The 15842-nt window shown below is 38.5% G+C and overlaps 1 protein-coding gene across 1 annotated transcript; it reads left to right on the top strand.

Moving 5' to 3' along the window:
• The first annotated feature begins 3139 nt into the window (after nt 1–3139).
• On the top strand, nt 3140–12305 carry blcap (bladder cancer associated protein). Its single transcript, XM_079579367.1, has 2 exons — nt 3140–3229; nt 11850–12305. The coding sequence occupies exon 2, from the start codon at nt 11975–11977 to the stop codon at nt 12236–12238; it is 264 nt and encodes an 87-aa protein (XP_079435493.1). The 5' UTR covers nt 3140–3229; nt 11850–11974; the 3' UTR covers nt 12239–12305.
• Nucleotides 12306–15842: the final 3537 nt, after the last annotated feature.

The raw sequence follows: 15842 nt of genomic DNA on the forward strand, positions 1-15842 counted from the left end.
CCAAAAGCCTCTGGAAAAAAGCTGTGAACATAGCAACAAAACTGAGACGAAAACAATGATGGAAATGTGACAAAAAAGTGACGAAAAATTTATGAAAAAGTGGCAAAAATGTCACAAAAATGTCACAAGAAATTGACATTAAATTGACGAAAAAATGACAAAAATGTGATAAAAATGTCACAAAAATGTAACAAAAAATGGACGAAAAAATGCCAAAAATGTGACAAAAAAATGACAAAAAATTGATTAAAAAAATGACAAAAAAATGATACAAATTAAAAAAAAAAGTGACAAAAAAGTTACACAAATGAGTTGAATACCCAACAAAAAAATGTTGGAAAAAAATTCTGATGACGTGAGGAAAAGGATCCTCTCGGTTCAGGCGGGAGTTAAGAGGTTAACCATATCCCTGGCCCTAACCTTAATTTGTGTCATGATATCTCACGTTTTCACAGCAGACTGTCCCTCCAGAGCAGACGATCTAGCTCTAACCAATGTAATTTAACATTTTTTTGTCTGTCAAAGGAAAAAACAGCAGCGTCTCCATGGAGATGAGCTGGAGAATGTTTTGTCTTTTTGATTTGAGGTGTTTTTCACCTATAAAAATACACAGTAAGTGATTCCATGTTGACTCTTTGAGGAGTTGAGGCTTCAGATCAGTATCTCTAGTGACCCCCGGTGGACTAAAACTGTACGTTTAATCTCACAGGCTTTCAAACAGAAACATTGCTGATTTTGTGTTGCCATGTGTTTAATACACAGTCGTTCACCAAGTCTGTGTCAAATACATGTTTATTGGAAGTCTGCAGATGTATTCGTTTGCACTTTTCTTCTAAATCAGCTGCATTTTATGATCTACGCAGGCTTCGAGTGGGAAAAACACTTGTAATTCTCTTTGATGATTTCAGCTTGTTTCATTTTAAAAACCCTGAACCAATGAATGCCCTAAAACTGAAATGTGTTTTACTTGGGATGTTGAGATTTTTAGTTGCTTTCAGTCCAAAACATAAACAAGCTTTGCAATTTCAGAAACCAGAGTTAAAGGCCTCTTTGTGTTAAACATTTGTGCTGTTTCTACGTTTAGGTCAAAGATGTTCAAGTAATCAGTGTTTTTGTTTTTCTTCATTTATTATCATTTATTGTATTTATTTATTTATTTGAAGTTTGAAAATGACTTCTTTTTTTTTACTTCATGTTTTGTCTCTTTGTGTAAAATATGTGCGAATAAACTTTGGAGATATAAAAACTGCTTCTGCATTTTGACTGTTGCCATAGTTACATATCTTTACTGCACCACCTCAGCTGTCGACCATAGGCTGTACTTCATGTGCAGCATCAACAGGGGCGGACCGGCCATGTGTCCATTCTGGAAGAGCACAGAAGGGCCTTAACCGAGCTTTACCCAAATCTAAAAGCGAAAAAGAAAAGCATCAAAATAGTGAGAAAAAGAGAAAAACACGGACAAAAAAACACAACAAAAAATGATTGAAAAAATAATAAAAAATTCAACAAAAATGTGACAAAAACTCACAAAAACTCAACAAAAATGTGACAAAAATTCAACAGAGATGTGACAAAAATTCAACAAAAATTCAACAAAAATGTGACAAAAATTCAACAAAAATGCGACAAAAATGTGACAAAAATTCAACAAAAATGTGACAAAAATGAGAAAAAAAAAAAAACATACAAGGGGGGTGGGGGGGTATTAGGCTTATGGGATGGCACATAGCTCCTAATCACCGGTTAGTTAGCATCAGGTCCCTATGGCTATGATAGTTAGCATCAGAGGTCCCTATGCTAAAGTGGCTATGATAGTTAGCACCAGAGGTCCCTATGCTAAAGTGGCTATGATAGTTAGCACCAGAGGTCCTTATGCTAAAGTGCTTATGATAGTTAGCACCAGAGGTCCCTATGCTAAAGTGGCTATGACAGTTAGCATCAGAGGTCCCTATGCTAAAGTGGCTATGATAGTTAGCATCAGAGGTCCCTATGCTAAAGTGGCTATGATAGTTAGCATCAGAGGTCCCTATGCTAAGGTGGCTATGATAGTTAGCATCGAGGCTCCTTTTCCTAACTGACAGCACAATTCGGAAGCATCTTGTCATGGCGGACGCTGACTCACATCCGGTTTGGCGTAAGAGCTCTTACCAATCTGCTCGTTTCGGACGCAGCCCAAGTGTTTCCTTAACTTTGCGATAGGAGTGAAACAGCGCCCCCAATTTGACGCTGGTGGCCAAACAGTGTACTGCATCCATGTTTACCATTGAGAATGAATGGGAGACAGTTGGCATCTTTATGAGTAAAATTAGACTAAAACTAAATTAAAAGTTGTTCATGAGACTGAACACTGTGACTAAAACGTCCATGTCTATTTTCCGTCAACTAAAATAAATAAAGTTGGTATGGTATGGTAAAATCTGACAAATTAAAAGAAGAAACTAAAATCATCCAAACTTCCAATGACAGTTTGAAAAAGCCTCGTATCATTTATATTCACTGCCAAAAGCGCAGCTCTGAGTTTTGTTCATGTGGAAGAACAAACATGAAGCAGAGGACCTTGATTACATGTGATTATTATAAATACTATTAACCTCTTAACTAAATGGAACTTTTTCCTCGTGTCGTCGTCACTTTTTGTACTTTTTATTCTCCATCACTTTTTGGGGGGTTTTCATCACATTTTTGCATCCATTTTCATTGCTCTTTGTCTCTTTTGTGTCTCTTTTTTGTCATGTTTTTTGTCGCTCTTTAGTTGCACTTTCATCCTTGTTTTCATCTCTTTTTCTTTCACTTTTCATTTGCTCTGTTATTTGAAATAGCACAATTGGTGCTATTTCAAACCTTTTTTTCATGAGGCTTTTAGATTTGGGTAAAGCCAAACTGGAGGAAATGTGCTCGGTTCAGGTGGGGTTTAATGTAAATTGGACTAAGTAAATTGTAGAACTAATCGACTAGACTAAAACTTAAGCGAGTTGTTTGACTAAATATCGACTAAAACTAAAATAAATTGTCATCAAAACCCTGCTACTAAATCAAAATAAAACACGTTGTCAAAGCTACCGCTGTTTTTTTTTTGCAAATAATTATTCAGGCAAATCCTCGGCGCCTTCACGCATCGCACGTCACCGCCGCCGGGGTCCTAACGGCTAATGCTAACGCTACCCGCCGCCGAGACTGTTTATGTTTGTGTGGCGTTTTTCGGAGAACAAGCCCTAAATCTCGCCAGGTCTGTCATTTTATTATTATTTTTCACAGTTTTATTGTCTTCAGGGCACGGGTTTATCCCTAACGTCACTTGATAACGTCACAAGTGTTGTACAATGTGTCAAATCTTTTGTTTTGTGCCACGCTAATGCAGGCATGCTAGGCTAGTTAGCTCTGTCGTTACCCCGATTTGGATCACTGTCGATTTGGACCGTTCGTAGTCGCGTCTCATTAAACGGTGTTACTTTTTGAAAATGTTTTATATGTATATGTTTGTTGTTTCCGTTACGTCCTCTCGATTTAAATCTACGTCACTGTCTTCACAAAAATAGCACTTTTTACGGTGTGCGGTCTGAGAATGGGAACATAATGAACTTCTCGAAACTGTACAGGTAGAGGGGGAAATGAAAAGCTTCCGTTTACGATCTATCCTTGTTGTATAATATCTAAATAAAGTTTTTAGTCCGGCATTTATGATTAGCCCTGTTCAATAATACATTTATAGCAGATACTTCCAGCCTGAAGCCGGTTTGCCAAGCGTTGTTTGTTCATGCCACGTTAGCTTAAGTTGTACATTCAAGCTGTTTGAGAGAGAGTCGTTCACAGAAAACTTACGAAATGTGCTGCTTTAATAGAGTCAGGCCTGGAATGATTTCAGTATTATGTTTGTTTCCCCAAGTGTGTTGGTTTCTATAAGGTGATTGATGCTCAGGGCCGGACTGGGACTGAAAAACAGCCCTGGACTCTGACCAGCCCGGCCCAAATGAGCGTAAATGCGACACTTCCACGAATACATATTATAACCTCTTACCCCCCGCCTAAACCAAATGCATTCTGTCCTCTTTTGAAAGCTAAGACCCACAAAACTGACCTTTTTCCTCGCGCTGTTGCTGTGTTGTGTCACCTTTTGTATGTTTTTTTTTTCTTTTTTTTTTATGAATTTTTGTCACATTTTTGTTGCATTTTTGTCACATTTTTGTTGATTTTTTGTCACATTTTTGTCACTTTTTTGTCACATTTTTGTTGAATTTTTGTCAATTTTTTGTCACATTTTTGACACTTTTTTGTCACTTTTTTGTTGAATTTTTGTCAAATTTTGGTGAATTTTTGTCACATTTTTGTCACATTTTTGTTGAATTTTTGTCAATTTTTTGTCACATTTTTGACACTTTTTTGTCACTTTTTTGTTGAATTTTTGTTGAATTTTTGTTGAATTTTTGTCAAATTTTGGTGAATTTTTGTCACATTTTTGTCACATTTTTGTTGAATTTTTGTCACATTTTTGTCACATTTTTGTTGAATTTTTGTCACATTTGTGTCACATTTTTGTTGAATTTTTGTCACATTTTTGTCACATTTTTGTTGATTTTTTGTCACATTTTTGTCACTTTTTTGTCACATTTTTGTTGAATTTTTGTCAATTTTTTGTCACATTTTTGACACTTTTTTGTCACTTTTTTGTTGAATTTTTGTTGAATTTTTGTCAAATTTTGGTGAATTTTTGTCACATTTTTGTCACATTTTTGTTGAATTTTTGTCACATTTTTGTTGAATTTTTGTCACATTTGTGTCACATTTTTGTTGAATTTTTGTCACATTTTTGTCACATTTTTGTTGATTTTTTGTCACATTTTTGTCACTTTTTTGTCACATTTTTGTTGAATTTTTGTCAATTTTTTGTCACATTTTTGACACTTTTTTGTCACTTTTTTGTTGAATTTTTGTTGAATTTTTGTCAAATTTTGGTGAATTTTTGTCACATTTTTGTCACATTTTTGTTGAATTTTTGTCACATTTGTGTCACATTTTTGTTGAATTTTTGTCACATTTGTGTCACATTTTTGTTGAATTTTTGTCACATTTTTGTCACATTTTCGTCACATTTTCGTCACATTTTTGTTGAATTTTTGTCACATTTTTGTTGAATTTTTATCACATTTCAGGGTTCTAGACTGCGACCAAAATGCTCGCATATGCGACTATTTTTAGACAATGTGCGAGTAAAAAAGATAAGTGGTAGCACCTGTGCGAGCAAAAAAAAATAAAGAAAGTCTAATAGGCTTTATGAGGAGTGCTGCAAATAACGTTATAAACAGCGTCTCCAGAGCACTCCTCTGAGAACACACACACACTGCACAAACACGCACGCACACGCCCAAGCTTCCACTATTATTGAAGAAGTCAGCTGGTAGTTTACGCTAAACGTTTTGTCCAGGCAAGTGCCCCGCTCTCCCTGTTTGGCCCAGGGACATGAAATACAGACAGCAACAGAAGCCACGTGTCCCGACATGAGTTAACCTTCTATTACTTTCTGCCAATACGCACTTTCCCACAGTTTATTCCCCAAAAAAGTATCTATTTTCACTTTTATGTTCGCCTTTAGGGGCGGTAGCGCTGCAGCCCAGCGGCGAGCTCACGAGCGCAGGTCAGACAGAAGCGCGCGCACGAGAGGAGGAGACAGGAGCAGAAAGAGTTTAGCGGTTTATGTTCCTACCTGAGCTCGCTCTGGTCTCCTCGCGGTCAGAAAAAGCTTGTTTTAGAGCGCAAATGTAAAGCTAACAGAGAGCTAACAGAGAGCTAACGTAAAGCTAACAGAGAGCTAACGTAAAGCTAACAGAGAGCTAACAGCTGCTGTTATGACCCGCCCTCCCTCAGCCGCAGCAGATTCAGCTCCTGTATTTTATTTAGGCTTTAGGCTAAAACAGGTACTTTTTGCCTGTGATTAATACGGTCTTAATTGGCAGTAATACATAATTTTATAAGTGAATATCCTGCAAGTGATATTGCAGATTTGGAAAGAAAGAGACAAACAATTGTCAAGGAAGATGAGTAATAATGGATTGAAAACACAAAATTAAAGCAGAACAATGCAAAAAAATATATAATAAAACTATATAAAATCACTATTATTTTAAAAAGTGTTAACACTATTTTAATCATTGTTAGGATCAATTATAAGTTATTTCAAACATGTTTATAACTGTCCTTGTTTTATTTTATTAAAATGGTGAATTTTGATATTGTGTCTGGAGTCTGTGCGACCAAAATATTGTCTGTGCGACCAAATGAAAAAGTTGGTAGCGCCAGCGCTACTAAAATAAAAGTTAGTCTTGAGCCCTGCATTTTTGTTGAATTTTTGTCACTTTTTTGTCGCATTTTTGTCACATTTTTGTCACTTTTGTCGCATTTTTGTCACATTTTTGTTGAATTTTTGTCACATTTTTGTTGAATTTTTAATTATTATCCTTTTTTGTTGTGTTTTTTTGTCCGTGTTTTTCTCTTTTTTTCGCTATTTTGATGCTTTTCTTTTAGCTTTTAGATTTGGGTAAAGCTCGGTTGAGGCGGGACCGGTGGCCCCTCTGTGCTCTTCCAGAACGGACATATGGCCAGTCCGCCCCTGTTGATACTGCTGTTTCTAATGAATAAGCCGGTACTGTCTTGGTTTCCCAGGGTCTTCTCTATTTGTGATTGATTAGTTCTCCTAAAATAGGTTGTGTTGGGTATTTAGTAGCAGAGTCCAATTCTTCTAGGCCAGTGGTTCTCAACCTTTTAGAGCCGCGACCCCCATTATAACAGTTCATTAGGATCGTGACCCCCACCCGGGTCAGACCAGGGGAAAAACAAGAGACATTAACCCCTTAACTCCCGCCTGAACCGAGCACAGTTTCTCCAGTTTGGCTTCACCCCAATCCAAAAGCTTCTGGGAAAAAAGCGACAAAACTGAGACGAAAACAATGATGGAAATGTGAGAAAAAAGTGACGAAAAAATGGCAAAAATGTGACAAAAAAGACCAAAAAATGTGACAAAAATGTGATAAAAATTTGACAAAAAATGACGGAGAAAAAAATGTGACACAAAAATTACAAAAAAAGTGACAAAAAAATGATGAAAAAGTTGCAAAAATGAGTTGAATTCCCAACAAAAAAATGATGGAAAAAAAATCTGCTGCCGTGAGGAAAAAGATCCTCTGGGTTCAGGCGGGAGTTAAGAGGTTAAACTACATAACTCTTAAAAAACAAAGAAAAAACAATGGCTAAAACAAAAAGGAATTAAATTTAGAACAAATAATGGCACCCTGGTAAAACAGCATGTTTGCTACCACACCATAATAATAATATTTAAATCTATATTTATCTATATGCTCTGGCGACCCCCCAAATGTGTCTCGCGACCCCCTAGTGGGTCCCGACCCTCAGGTTGAGAACCCCTGGTCTAGGCCAAGTTCCTTATCTTTCTCACGTAGACAAACATCACTCATGCACAAAGGGAATGGTTTGTCACGGGAGCTCAGGAATGTACTTAGAAATCAAGTAAAACATGTAATTAAAGCTAAATGTAATAACTGTAGCTGTAGGAAATAAAGCAGGCCGGAAACAGTGATTAATTTATATTAAAGGGATATTTCAGGATTTTTGACACAGGGCCTCATTTCCTAGTTATCCAGAGTGTTGTTTATTTCTGGATTTTCTTTTACTTTTTTAATTAATGCAGTTCTTATGTTTGAAGAGTTTGGTGGTGCTAGGCTAATGCTAGGCTAGCGCAGGTCTATGGTAACTTGTAGCCTGCATTAAAAACAGTCTGACCCAGAGCACCTGAGGCAAATCACTTATAACACCATATTACCCAAGTGTCTGTGTTGACTGAATAATTTCTGAAATATAACCATGTTGGATTTAAAAGAACTTATATTTGAGCAGCATCAGCTTCCTGGTTGTAGCTACACAGCGGCGGAGTGATCTGCTCGGTTACCGGATCTACAGTTTGTTTACCTGCGGCCGCTTTACTACACATGGAATTCACTAAGGAGCTTCTACAAATCAGATATGGCAGCACTACCCCATGATTTTGAAGAGGTTTTTAAAGCAGGCTACTAGTTACCATAGACATGCACTAGCCTAGCACTAGCCGAGCACCACTAAACTCTTCAAATATAAGGACTGCATGAATTAAAAAATAAAAAATATCTCCAGAAATCAACAACACTCTGGATAACGAGGAAATGAGGCCCTATGTCAAACATCCTGAAATATCCCTTTAGACCCGGTAGCCTTTTAAGTACTTCCTCGTGCTCTGCATATTTGTTTAGAATGCCTGGGTTTGCTGCTTTCAATAGTTTCCTCAAGTTCAATCGCTGTTAGGGGGATCGCGGTGTCGTCAGTCTGAAAACAACTCTTACAGCTGTGTCAGATCCAGTCTGCTGCTCACTGTACTGGACACATGTTGTTTCTCTCATATCCTGTTGCCCATGTTGGACTTTTTCAATGGAACTTGTGAGTAAGGATGGAACAATAAACAATAATATCGTTAATCGCGATGAAAGATTTGGCAATTAATCGATCGCCACATTTTTTAATAATAGAAGTGCTACGTTTATATGACCGGCAACAATGACTTTCTCCCGATTACGGCTAAAGCTGAGCTGGTTTTCGTTCTATGTTTGTAATTTACAGCAATGTAGAGAGTTTTGAGTTGAATTTGTTTAAATATGCTTGATTAGGTCTCACTTAATATGACACTTAGAGGAGACGATGAAGAGGAATATATTGTTTGCCAATTCCTATAATTTCTGTCAAATCAGTTTCTGTGAATTTTTTAAACCATAGGCAAATATCGTGATAATAAAGATAATCATGACTCTGAATTTCCTTTTCATCCCATCCCATAATTGACTCTGCATAACTTCAAATCATAACAACGCTTTTCGATCCAGCACGCCAGCTCGTCCTTGCAACATTTCAAGAATATAATTAAAGGAACAGGCCAGCGTTTTTACACACTGAGATATGTTCTTACCTGAGCTTTGACGAGTTCTTTAGGACCTGTCTGATCTTCAGTCACGTAAACACAGCGCAGACGGCGTTAGCATTTAGCCTCTCCCTCTCTCCTCTATAGCTCCAAAACAGGTCAAGATAGAAGCTACCAAGCTCTTCCACGTTTTCCCTATTTAAATATGGTTACGTGAAGTGTTCCACTACAAAGTATAATTACACACAATTAAACTATGTGGATTTTCTAAGCGGATAAAAGGGGGAACTATATTGTAAGGCGTAATAATACCAGGAGTAGTTTGGCATCTGCACAGTAAAGTGACGATGGTAGCGCTTTATATTAAGGTGTTCTCGTTATGTATTAATAAGGTATTAACAAGCATTAATAATATGCTTGTAAAGTTTCAACACACTGCTTATTATACTTTTATCTGTGAACATACTAATAGATCATGAATAACACACTTCATTCATAGCCAGGCCTTAACCTAACCCTAAAACAATTACTAATGCTTATTAATAACTAATGAGCACAACTGATCTAAAGCGATACCGTGAAGATTACTGCGCGGATTTCGAACTACTCCTGGTATTATTACGCCTTACAATATAGTTCCCCCTTTTATCCGCTTAGAAAATCCACATTGTTTAATTGTGTGTGATTATACTTTGTAGTGGAACACTTCACGTAACCATATTTAAATAGGGAAAACGTGGAAGAGCTTGGTAGCTTCTATCTTGACCTGTTTTGGAGCTATAGAGGAGAGAGGGAGAGGCTAAATGCTAACGCCGTCTGTGCTGTGTTTACGTGACTGAAGATCAGACAGGTCCTAAAGAACTCGTCACAGCTCAGGTAAGAACATATCTCAGTATGGAAAAAACGGTGGCCTGTTCCTTTAAATACACACATTTGAAGTGTTTTGTCTGATAATAGTTTGGCAGAAAGAAAGTTGAACTAATGAATAAGATGGTGCTTTTCTATTGGCGTGCTGGATCGAAACAGGAAGTCACTTCTTGGGCGCCGTTATGATTTTAAGTTGTGCACAATTGTGAGTAAAGTGTTTATGAGAGAAACAGCTTTTTTTAAACCTTTATAAGCCCCTGAGCTTTAATCCTCTGTTCAGGGCCGTCCTGAACCCACAAAGGCCCTGTTTACATGTTTTGAACAGAAAAACCGTCTCTAAATCTTTCTTTAGTCCTGTAAAAAGTAGATTTGTAAGTACAGTAAAGGAAAGTGCTGTGTTGTGCAGCCCAGCTCAAAGTTTAAACAAGGATAAGCAAGTGTAGACTCATACAAGGAAGTGTTTTGAATGTTTGCTGTTCATTACGGGACAGAGTGAGGCTCAGACACGCCTTTAGCCCGGTTATTATGAGGCATCACGTTCCAGGACCTGCACAAACCTGGATTTGTGTCGCAAAGTCTTTTTGATATTTACACCATGGTCTGGGTGAATACTGGATTCTGATTGGCTGGTGCATTATTTTGGTGTAACCGCACACGTAGTCCGGTAGTTAAATCACTGGGATGTCACTCCGCTGTGGCGTCGCCATAGCAACGCATGACACAGCTGAATCAGATAAAGGCGTAATTAGTGACTGAGGAACGTATGAGATGGATTTAAAAAAAAAAAATTTAATGAAAAAAATGGAAAAAAAATGGAAAAAAAATGACAAAAATGAAAAAAAACGAAGAAAAAAAAACGGGAAAAAATGACCAAAAAAATGACAAAAAACAAAAAAAAAAACCAAAAAATTACATTTTTTTTTTACAAAAAACGACTAAAAAACAAAAAAAAAAAGACACAAAAATAGACAAAAAAATGACAAAAAATCGACAAAAAACGGCAAAAAAAATGACAAAAAATGAAAACAATGAAAAAAAAATGAACAACAAAACGTCAACAAAACAAAAACAAAATGAAAAAGGTAAATAACTGGTGCCCACGAGTGCCGCATATCGGTGTTTCCTTCCAGGGAAAAGTGTTTCCGGGTTAGTCCTGTTGTGTTGTGATTCTGTGCTGATGTTGTGTCGTTGAGCCTGACTGAGATCCTCGTAATAGCTGCGGAGAATGACTCGCTCTGAGACCAGCCTTCAGTGACCGGCTAATAACCCACACAAAATAGTCCCGTAGTCTGGCAGATTTAGTGACTTTAGTCAATGAAAAACACATTTATTATAAATGTTAGGTTTGTGGGACCCTGGTATAAGCGGATTAAACAACGAGGAGCCGCGTTAGACGTTATAAAGCAGGAGGAACAACACTGTGTCGGGCGTTAGAACCGGCTAATGCGGCTCCCAGGTGTTTAGTCCTTACTTAATAAGAATAGATACAGACGGCATCTCTGGAATCGCCCATATATGGTCATGTTTAAAAAAAAAACAGTTAAGGGGGAAAACAAGTTGGAGAAAAATGTAAACTTTCTCTAATTATTCAAAAACTACTTTAACAAATGCTGAATTATGAATCTAGTTTCTACTAAATAATGATAGAGACATGGAGAGGAGCAAAGTGGTTCAAAACCCCATAAATACATAAATAACAGAGAATGCTAACTTAATGCTACATGTTAGCATCGGGCTAATGCTAACGCTGTTTTTTCACTTCTACTGAACAATCTGCTGTGAGAAAATATCCATATGGACCTGAGTTACACCTGACTTTATTTATGTGATAAATAAGTTGATATTCCACCAGAAAATGACTAAAAAGAGAAAAAATTGTGTTTCTCTAAAGATTATATTTTCCCCCTCGGCGAGGCCACGCCCCCTTCTATGACGAGAGGCCGTCTGTATCTATACCACAGATTGAGAACCACTGGCCAGGGCGTTTCTTAACTTATTCCTCCCATATTGACCGTGTCTTTTCCCGCAGGTATGATAACCTGACCGAGTCCTTCTCGTCACCGCTGTCCGGGCAACAACACCCACATCTCTCCTCATCCACAGGAGAAACCACTTCCTCTTCTCCAGCTCCACCGCCCCCTGCGCAGCCTCACCATGTACTGCCTCCAGTGGCTGCTCCCGGTGCTGCTCATCCCCAAGCCGCTCAACCCGGCGCTCTGGTTCAACCACAGCATGTTCATGGGCTTCTACCTGCTGAGCTTCCTGCTGGAGCGCAAGCCCTGCACCATCTGCGCCCTGGTGTTCCTGGCCGCGCTCTTCCTCATCTGCTACAGCTGCTGGGGCAACTGCTTCCTGTACCACTGCCCGGACTCCGCCCTCCCCGACTCCGCCCACGACCCCGCCATCGTGGGCACCTAGAGGAAGGCAAGATGGCGGACCCTTAAAGGTTCAAGGGAGAGGGGGGGAGGGTGGAGACTTGTACTGTACTCGTACTGCCATGCTGTAAGGAGAGACTCGATTAAAGCGTGTTTTTGAAAAAGCTGTAGAGACTTCTTTCACACGAGGAGGGAGTGATGGATGCACGCGCGGACTCGACGAAGCGTTACACTTTTCAATCTTTATTCTTTACGATTTAAAAACCGACGACAGTTTTCAAAAAAAGATGACCACTGTGTTTTCAGTATTGCTCAGTCGCCGACCCTTAACTCCGCCCCACAGCTTTTTTTTAAAGGGACATTTCAAGGAAAAACTGCCAAAAATGTAAGCAGAAAAGTCTGGGGGTTTCACACGGACACACCAGGAAGTGCGATGGAAAGAATTGTAGCGTTTGTCGTCCAGCATTGAAACAGTTGATCGATTAGTCGTCGAGAATGTTGACTACGTTTTCCCCGGTTCGAAAGGGATTCCTCGGTGTAAAAAAAAAGCCACACGAGACGACTAATCCGTTGACTGTTTTTAAAGAGATCTCCATGTTTTGCCGTGTAACGTTTGGGGGGAAACTTCACCGGACCCAAAGCGAGTCCCCGAGGACCGGACACCGGACAATCGAATTTCAATGCTGTGAATACACCGTAAAAAACTCCCCCCGGATGCTTCGAAAAACCTCCTCCTTTGCCGTTTTTCTAACCCCGGACTCTTCGCCGCTCGTTTCATCGCTGTTTTTCGTGGTCTGCTAGTGCATGGGTTGCCCTTTAGGGTTCTTTTTTACCCCCTCCTCCTCCCGCCCTCATGCAAGACATTTTAAAAGTTGATGCTGAGATTTTTTTTGCTGTTCCAAAAAAAAAAAAAGAAACGACGGGCGACTGGCGTGAATGTGGGAGTGTAGACGTGCAATAGTTTTTAGTGCTCATGACATGCTGGCAGTGATACACAAAGAGGCCTGTTTATGACAAATCCAGGGCGTTTGCTTTAATACTGTGGTTCTTTTTGACATGATTAAATGTAGGGATGCGCCGATACCACATGCTCGTACTCGTTCATGAGGTCCCGATGCTCAGCTGAGGAGAGAAGAAGCAACAAACTGGAGAATAGTTTAGCGTAAACACAATAAAGAGCTGACTTTATTACAGACTGCGCTCTCTAAACCAGAGTCTGAGCTGGATTTAACCAGAGCTAAACGTCTGCAGTGTTTACAACATACAGGCTAATGTTGCTAACTCGCGGCTAACAGTTTGGGCCATTCTGACGCCGTTTTAAGCCCAGGGGTTTATTCATCTGAAAAACTAACCCAGCGACTAAAAAGTCCTCAGAAAATCCAACTTAAAGACATACAGCATGTTTATATTGAGGGAAAATGAGCTGCAGCAGAACTAGGGCTGCTCAATTATTGAAAAAATAATAATCACGATTATTTTTGTCATAATTGAAATCACGATTATTCAAACGATTATTTGTTGCCTTTAAAAAAATCCATCAAAAAAAGACTAAAATCCAGCAAAAAAGTGACAAAAATCCATTAAAAAAATTACAAAATCCATCAAAAAAGTGACAAAAATCCAGCAGAAAAAAGACAAAAATCCAGCAAAAAAAGACAAAAATCCATCAGAAAAAGTGACAAAAATCCCAAAATTAAAAATTAGAAAAAAACATTTGAAGAAAAAATAAAAAAAAAATTGAAAAAAGAAATTATAATCGATTTTTTGCGATTATGCTATTTTTGTAATCGTCTACTGTTGTAATCGAAATCGTAATCGAATTTCGATTAATTGCACAGCCCTAAGCAGAACAATGAAAACGCTGTAGCTTCTCGCTAAGTTACTACAAACACACGAGAAAATCTACAGGAGCTGAAGTAAAGACGAAAAGAGACCATTTAAGAAACATCTCAATACTATTGTTAAATAAAAACACATAAATGAATAAAGCTCAGGCATTGGGAGCTTTAGGACATGGGATTTTCTGTCTATGATGGACAGAGACATAAATAAATAAATGGCTTCAGCACAATTCTAATATAACTGCTCTTAAATGTGTCGCCGACTTTACTTAAGGAAATGTACATGAGTAAATTAACTAATTACAAACCAATCTGCTGTGAAAAAAGTAAGAATGAAGAAAATGCCTTGTACTCGTATCGGTATTCGGTATCGGCGAGTACTTAAATCAAAGCACTCGTATCGGTTTTAGAAGAAGTGGTATCGGTGCCTCCCTAATTAAATGCTGTATTTGCTTTTTGCAGATTGGAAAAGTAGAGCTTGAACCTGGGAAGAGGCGAAAGACGGGAGAAAGAACTGGCAGAGTCTATCAACATTTTTCAACAGTTTTTCCAGCCTACTCGATATAGTGTAATTCATTTGTTCCTTCTGTTTCCACACCGAAGGCCCAAAGCTGCGATAACGGGCTCCGGTCAGAGATACAGACGGCATCTCTGAATGGTCTATATGTAGGGCTGAAGCGACTGATCGATTATTGAAAGAGTCGACAACTATTTTAGTAATCGATTAATCTTTTTCTGGTTCACACAGAGTAAAATGGAGCAAAAATGACATAAAAAATGTAGTATTTTTGATGAAAACCTACTTTGATTTTATATTTAGGGTCTGTAGTGTTTGGTACATTGTAAATTTCATTAATAGAGCCTTCAAAAAACATTTCCCTTTAGTTACTCCATCAACACATCCTCAAACAGCGCCACTCAAAGCAGTACTAAGTAACGTGTTTACCTTAATAAACCCTCCCGTAGTCCCTGTGGGGGTGATACAAGTGTTTATGGGATGATTGGAGGGTCTTTCATCGCCCCCTGGTGTCTCTGGCCAGAAAACCATGTTTGCAACTTCACTGCCACCGGACCGGAGAAAGCAATACACACTAATGTAATCACGAAGAAGAAGCTAACATGCTAACGGGGAAAGCTAACTGTGGGCTAACGTCACTTTGAACAGTATTTACAGCCAAGTTTGAGTGAAAAAAATTATTTCCGTTGTATAATTGGATGCACAGTGACCCTCTCTCCCTTCGCCTTTCCTGTCAGCGTAGTATTTACTCTCCAAGACAATTAATAAGTTATAAAATCGTAACTTGCTACGACACCTGCAGTTGCGGTTATGGCCTCTAGGGGGAAGAGTTACTTAGTACTGCTTTAAGCTATAATGTGATAAAAAATAAAATTTTCCTACACCATTCACAGCCAAACGATTAATCGATTACAAAATAATCGTTAGTTGCAGCCCTGTCTATATGGTCATTTTTGAAAACAGTTGAGGTGGAAAAAAGTACTTTAAAGGGACTATACAGTGTTTGAAAAATGTTAAAACAAAGTATTTTCCTCCCACCTACATGTTCCAGCCATGTCCTAATGAGCCCAGACCTGTTCACCACAACTGCCTCTAAAATCCTGCACTGTCGCTCAGAAGCTGCAGTTACGCATAAGACCTGAGGTGGCAGTAGTGAGTATAAAATGACCAACTTGCATCTAGCCCCTTTAACAAACGCTGAATCATGAATATAGTTTCTACTAAACAAAGATACAAAGACATGGGGAGGAGCAAAGTGGTTCAACAGCCCATAAATACATGAATAACGG

Source organism: Gobius niger, assembly GCF_951799975.1.
Source record: "Gobius niger genome assembly, chromosome: 20".
NCBI lineage: Eukaryota > Metazoa > Chordata > Actinopteri > Gobiiformes > Gobiidae > Gobius > Gobius niger.